The sequence below is a fragment of the Panicum virgatum genome, chromosome 5K (genome assembly GCF_016808335.1).
Source record: "Panicum virgatum strain AP13 chromosome 5K, P.virgatum_v5, whole genome shotgun sequence".
Lineage (NCBI taxonomy): Eukaryota > Viridiplantae > Streptophyta > Magnoliopsida > Poales > Poaceae > Panicum > Panicum virgatum.
In genome coordinates, this window is record NC_053140.1 from 28,695,775 (window position 1) to 28,703,156 (window position 7,382).

At 47.3% G+C, this 7,382-nt stretch overlaps 1 protein-coding gene across 1 annotated transcript; it reads right to left on the reverse strand.

The window, feature by feature from the left end:
• Positions 1-550: 550 nt before the first annotated feature.
• Positions 551-1,680, reverse strand: LOC120710612. Its single transcript, XM_039996245.1, has one exon. The coding sequence runs from the start codon at positions 1,498-1,500 to the stop codon at positions 775-777; it is 726 nt and encodes a 241-aa protein (XP_039852179.1). The 5' UTR covers positions 1,501-1,680; the 3' UTR covers positions 551-774.
• Between the last annotated feature and the right edge of the window lie 5,702 nt (positions 1,681-7,382).

Consider the following 7,382-nt stretch of genomic DNA (forward strand, 5'->3'; position numbering starts at 1 on the left):
TGCTAATGAAAATTTGTTCCTTACTAAAAAATTCAGCTATGTGATGGTTTGACCATTTTGTCACTGGAAACCAAATGCCACGCTCCGTTTTTGACGAATTAAAATTCGTCATAAATTCGTCACAAAAGTTTCTTTATGATGAATTTGGGCTCTACGGTGATGAATCTCGTTCGTCACCGATGTATCGATTTTCACTAGTCCAACCGATATCTTAGGCTCTCTATAGGCTTCCATCCTATCCAAAAGTATCGGTACGAAGAAGAATCGGTAACTAGCATTGGTACCGGGTCTTCTTCGAGCCGGTATTTTTGGGGTGGACATTTGTCCTCTTTTCTAATAGTGACCGAAAGTAAAGGATGGATCTAGTTTTGGAAGCATGAAATATATGGAAAAGTTTGTTGGTGAACTGACGTTAAATTATGAAAAAATTCTGCAAACTAAAATATATGAAAGAAGGATGGTCCCGCAAAAAAAAAAGCAGTGTGAGGATCTATTTGAAAAGAAATTTTGGAACAGCCATGGAATAGTACGGGTTTAAAGCATTCACAAATTAAGGAGCTAATCAAGAAGGTACTAGCTATTCACATCATGACTCACACTTTTCAGCTTTCGCCCATCTTTTTTTTTTTTTGACATGCGAATCACTATCTCGGGCAGATTCAACGAATCTAACAAAAACACCCATTGCCTTTTGTATAGCGAACTTTTTGTTGACTTTGATGCACCTAGACGGTGCCGCATGCAGATCGATCGGTGGATCGAAGCACGGATCAACTACTGCCGCCGGAAGACATGCTCCTCGCCCGTGTTGTGGTTGACCTGCCGGATCCAACGGCCGGTCGCCCTGCGGCCGCCCCGGGCATGCAGACTAGGCCCCTTTCCGACGCCGACGTGCAGGACCTCGACGCCCTTGCCGATGGGCAGGTAGACGGAGCGCACGAGCCTGGTCCCCGCCGCCATGGACGTCGCGGCAGCCAGCGCCGTGGCGCCGCGCCGCCTACCGTGTCCGTGGCGTACCACGACCATGCCCCTCTCTCCGGGTCTGGCCGCCCGCAGCACGGCGGCTTCATCCTGCCGCCGCGCGTCGATCACCAGCAGGTCCACGCCCTCGAGCCGCGCCATCGCCTCTTCCGCGTCGCTGCCCGCGACGACCGTCGGCGACTCCGCTCCGGCGTCCTCATCCTCCTGCGGGCCGACGATGCCGGCGTAGACCGCGGACGTGGAGTCACCCTCCGGGAGCACGCTGGCGTAGCGCCCGCCCGTGCGCCGCGCGGCTGCGGCGAGCGCGAGGCTCGTGGCGGGCGGCAGGGAAGACGCGTTGGACGGCTGCGCCGACACGTCCGGCGCCTCGACGACGAGCTGCGCGTTCCAGCCGCCGGCCATGGCGGCGACGAGCTCGGCCACCTCCGCCGACCCGGCCAGGTCATTGAGGCCGGCGAGCGCCCTGACGCCATCGATGTAGGCCTTGGACGCCATCTCCGGACACCACACCAGCTTCATCTTCCCCTGATTCTCCCTCTCAATAGGAAACTTTGCGGCGAAGGAAGGGAAGGCACGGGAGGAAAAGCATATACCGGAGGAGGTCCGAGTGGGGGAGGGGGCAGCCGGTGAAGAATAGAAAAAATGAAACGAGGAGTGAGCCGCGGTGCGTGTATAAGCGGGCGCGGATATATGCGTAGATCTGTGGCTGCACGCCTGCACCTGACCCGGGAGCGTTGACGAGGATCCGCGGGGGTGCTGAGTGGTGGTGCCGTGCGGCGGAGGAATAAGGGTCTGTTTGGCAGGGCTCCGGCTCTTTCAAAAACAGTTACGGCTCTGTCTTTTCAAATGGAGCGGCTTCTCTGGTAGAGTTGGAGCCGTTTTAGAAAATGTTTGGCAAAACAGCTTCACTTGTTAGATTAATGTGTAAGCCGCGTGAAACTACGATTTTATGGTTTCACCTTGCCTGTGTAAACCGCTGATGACTTCAGGACCGGCTTCACACGTAAAGCCGGTTACAAAACAAATATTTGGGAGGGCTTCACCTAAAGCCGCTCATGAAACCGCTGATGAAGCCCTCCCAAACGGGGCCTAAATGTGGAAAGGCGCCGATCACGTCGCGGGACGGACGGACGGGGGCGGCCGCTCCCCGCGGTGGGTGGGTGGGTGTGTCACGTTACGTATCCGGACCGAATTAAAGGCTATCCTTGTCGGCTCGCGAGGCTCTGCCGGCGTTTCTGGATGGATATGGACTCGCCCGCATCCTCTATATATCGGATGGTGGGTGTTTGTGTTTCCGCTTTCTCGTTCTCCATCAGGCCGACGTTATGAGTTTCGCGTGGGGATTCTCTGATTTTTAAAATTTGAAGTTTTATTTTGATAGAGTTCGGAAGAAGTTGGGAAAAGCAAGGCTCAGATGACTTCTCTAGAAAGAAATTTCCAATATGTATTTATATGTTGATGAGTCAGTGCCACCTGTCGGCTTAATCCACATCAAAAACCTCCTTGATCAATTTTACGCCGAAGTACTTGAGCAAATTGTTCAAGGAGAACAATTGTCCACCCAATCTAATAATATCGGGGAGAAGCCTGACAAAAAAAAGCAGAGGACGGAGCTATCTAATTTAGCTGTAAATACCAATAAAAAGTGCTAGAATATTTAAGGGTATGTTTGGGACTGCTTTACTCCATGAATTCCAGCTCCTTTCCATCTACTCCACCCATGGAGCAGCCATACTAGATGCTCCAATGAACCTATTTGGCTGATAACGTAGCTCCAGCTTCTAGAATTGTAGAATTAGGGAATAGTTTATTTTACCCATGCTGCAGAATTATTTGCGGGCCAGGCCGGGCTAGGCCTGCCGGTCCAAAGTCCCAGCTCTACTCCGTCCAACAAAAATGACTATTCTAGTTTTTTTCCAAACAGATTAATATCATTAGTACTTATCTCAATCCCATTAATTTAGGCATGGAAGATGTTCAATTTCCATAGAGTTAGATACAACATGCAAATAATTAAATCTTAAAAACTACATTTAATCAAAAGGATAGGACAAGTAGTTGTTGCTAGGATTGCACTCTTAGTGGGATTTTTTTAAAATTCAGAATTCCACTCTTCATAAGATGGAAGTATATGCTACTTGGCTCTTTGGTACTAGTTATTAAGCTGATAAGACGAAGGAATCATGACACACGAGGCGTAGGTGGCAACTGGACAACTTAGTGTAAACAACTTTCCTTGGTCCGCGATTGCAAAATAAATAAATAAAAATGTTCCGTCAACTTTTCGTACGGTCTCTAGCTGGATTTGAATCCAACAAATAAATAATTTTTGCAAGTTGACGATGGCAGGAATTAATAATATCTTTAGTTGAAAGTATATAAACTGTTGGAGCTATGGCGTCTTGCTTGTTGCCTACTTGGTACACTATTAGAAAACGGGCTTTGGGCACCGGCTGAGAAGGGCCAAAGGCACCGGTTTCCCAACCGGTGCCCCGCAACCGCTACCAATGGCCTCGACTTAAGACACCGGGTTTTTCAACCGGTGCCTTAGGCTTCCATTGGTACCGGTTGGAAATACAGCCGGTACCAAAGAGGCTGCCACGCTGACGTAAGGTGGCAGCCCCTTTGGTACCGGTTGGTATTTCCAACCGGTACCAATGACATTTTCCCTTTTTTTTCCAAAACCAGTTTTGTTTGTTATATTTATTACTGTTTATTCTTTTATAATTGCTAAACGCATTCAAGCTCTACAATACTCTACGTTCATTGGTCGTTCGTGTTCGTTTTCATAGAATATTTGAAACTAACTAAAAGTGAAATGCGAGCATATAATTAAGCTAATTAGATGAACTAATATATTTACAAATTTACAAACATCAAGGCATAATGTTTAAAAATATTTACAAATGTACAAGTCATGTTAGCCGTTCAACTACTAGTCCCCTCAGGAGGTCGATGGAAGTCCTCTGTAGATTTGACCGTCGTGGTAGAACTCGCCTCTAGGATCCAAGATCTCGTTCAAAATGAATCCGGCGAGCTGCTCGCACACGGCGTTGATCCGATCAGTAGAGTAACATTCATCCCCCATTTGAGACATCTATCATTTATGAAAAAAGCATTAACATTATGTGCGTTATTACAATTATGAAAATATACTAGTGAACGGTTTGGACGTACTCTCGTTTCTTCATCAGTAGCCTACCCGCATGGAGTCATGATGTGCAAGTAGTCGCATACGTAGTACCCACACCAATCAGTTCCTTGTTGTTGTCTCGCACACTTAAGGAGAAACAAATAAATTATTCAATTTAGAACAATTTGGGATTATATACTTAACTAGACAAATCTTTATGAATGAACATACCGGATAATCCATGTTAACGTTCAGTTCGGGCCTCCATCGACCACGTCTTTTGTTATTTTTCACAAATTTTTTCCAAACCCTACGCTCAAAGTTAAGTTTGATATTCAGGAATTGTTATTAACAGAAAAAGGATTTGATTGTGCAAACTGAACTTACCTGTTCAAGGGGTCTATGATATGTTGGATTGCGGACTTTGGATTTCTCATTGAGTCAAAGACTATAAGATTGCCGGTCTCTACGGAAAGTATGAGTAAAATCCAATGATAATTGCAGATATAGATAGGATATATACATAAATATATTAGACAACTTAGTATTTATTTAGTAATATAACAGAGGTTTGAGTCGATCAAGGCTTACCCAAAGTTGTATGGTATGAATATATAGGATTTGTAACTTTGCCTAGTCAACGAATCGTACATGTTTTGGCACGTTTCCTTGTAACTTTCGTTGATCAATTTCTGGTTGACTAGCAAAGGAGACATGAAGCCGATCTGATGGTGCCATCCATGTTTTCGGCTTCTTTGGGTCTCCTGTCTAAACGATGCAATAGAAATTTTATAATGCACACATATAATTATGTTCTTCTTAACAAAAAGTATTAATGTAGAGGTAAGTGATACTTACAAAACCCAAATGGTGATGATAGAGGCATCGAGGGCTTGTCGATGGTAAATGTGATATAAATTTTGGAAGTACACCCAGAAGTCATCCTCCCCGCGGAAGAAATCATGGTCACGATACTTGACTCTAAACATTTTCCCTTCGTCTTTCGCCATTCGCAGGTACCATCTATGCAAATTGAACATCTGCGTGCCTAGACTTTTCTCCTCTTCCTCAGTGACAAAAGGTTTTCCATGCTGGATTGTAGTAATAGCGCGAGCGACAGGGATTTTTGCCTCCACATGCCCCGTTGCCTCCTCTGGCGTTAATCTAGTTTCAGAAAGAAATATTGCGGCCTGTAGGTCCGCCTGGAGTTGTACGTCCGTCGGGTGTAGGAGTGGCAACCCTGGCACCCGGAGGGGCTCGAGTTCTTTTTGTTGTGTGCCAAGCTGAGGAATGGTCTTGCCACATTTTTTCTTCAGATTTCTCACCTTGTGTGCCTTTGTCAGAGTACGATCATAGTCCGAGGGTAAGCTTTTCGGTTTTGGTGGGTTGTCTAGGTTTGCAAGAAGTTTTTTCCCTAGTTCTAGAGGTACATTTTCCCTCGGCGGGGGGACTTTAGGCTTCAATTGTTCTTTTATATATCGAGCAGTCTCCTCTTCCAACTCCTCAGCGGTTTTCTCTTAGGTTAATTGTCTTTCGACCGTTTTCTGCTTCTTCTTTGAGGGTCCAGCCGCTGGGAGGGATGCTGTCTTTTTCTTTCCCTTTTCTGGTGCAGAAGGAGTTGGAGTACTCGTGGCCCTTTGCGCCGGCGGAGACGGTGGTGAAGGAGGTGGCAGTGGGGACGGTGGTGAGGTAGGCCGCGGAGACGGGTGATCAGTCTGCACGGGAGCCGTTGTGCTTGCAGTAAGTTTGATGTCGGCCTTGCGCCATAGAACGACCCCGTGCAGTGTGTCTCCCAATGTCTTCTCTCCATCCCCTCCAACGAAGTCGAGCTCAAGATCCTCATTGTTTCTAACTATCTGCTCGACTGTGACGGAGGTGTAGCCAGGGGGTATCGGCCTTCCATGAATTGTAGTAGAAGGATTCAGGGGCAGGGCTGACCCATATGCGACATGAATGGATATATTTCTTGCTCGCACATGAAGCTCGCACGGTGTCGGCATGGTGACATCATCCACTGGATACCTCTGGTCATCTACCGCCATTGGCCCAATCTGGGGTTGCTTTTCTGCTTGTACGTCGGGCGCCGCTGTGGATGCACAGCTGCTGCGTCGCTGAGAGGCCGGGCTTATCACAACATCCAGGTGCGACCCAGCAGTGCCCTTTTGGCTCAGAGCTAGCTGCACCGCCTCATTGACCCTGGCGTCCATCTGAGATTCCAAGGACACAACCTTCTTGTTCATCTTTTCTTCTATGGCACGAAGTTTCTCTTCTTGTTCGGCTCTGCTCTTTCGGTGAGTCTTGTAAGAGGGATCTCCGGCCCAAGCAACTTTCCATGGGACCACGCCGATGCCGCGGGCTCGTCCAGGGTGTTCCGGATTCTTTAATGCTCTTGTCAGCTCATCATTCTCCCTTTGAGGATGGAATGTTCCTTGTTGAGTCTCATCTATTGCAGCGACTAGATCGCGGGACACTTCTTGCATATGCTCGGGCATGACCAAACTTACATCCAACTGGTTTAGTGTCACGCCATTAGCAAAATAACCACCACTTGGATCTATCCGGCCGAACCCAAGTCGTCGACCTGATGCCTCTATCCATAAGGTCCTGCTCTATCTTCTGCCATTTTTAACTGACTTCTTGTACCCGGCAGCCCCAAGGTGGTGGCTGTACTTCTTATTTGCTGCATTCACCTTGGCTTGTTCGGATTTTTTTTGGGCTTCCTCTGATAGTTTGTATTGTTTGAACTCCTCCCAGTATGGTTTAACCTGAGCAAGATCATCCCAGTTCGGCTCCTTATCCTTCTTGATGTAATTGGTGTACAACTTCTTCTTGAAAGTTGCAAAGGCAAGGGCCATCTTTCTCAAGGCACATTTCTTCACAAGTTCTTGGTCAACTCCTTCAGAAAGAGTGAACATATTCTTAAGTTCTGCCCATAGCATTTCCTTCTGATGTGCAGGCACGGCGTGTTGCTGTTCTTCGGGTTTGGTCGTTTTCCGTAGTCTTGTGGTGATCGGAATTCTTGCCCGAACAATAACCCCACATTGATTGACAAATTTTGTGCTAGCATCCTCTGGAGCACTTGGACAGCCCTCTGCGTCCACTTCTGTGATGACCTGTCTTCCCTCCATTTTCTTGGTTGGCCGGCGTCTCCCTTTTGACTGGCTCAACGAAGTCGATGCGGAGGTCGACTAAATTACAGAAAAGATATGTTAATCGCAAAACTAATCTACCGAAGTCACCATGCATATACTTTTAAGATTCGTACTGG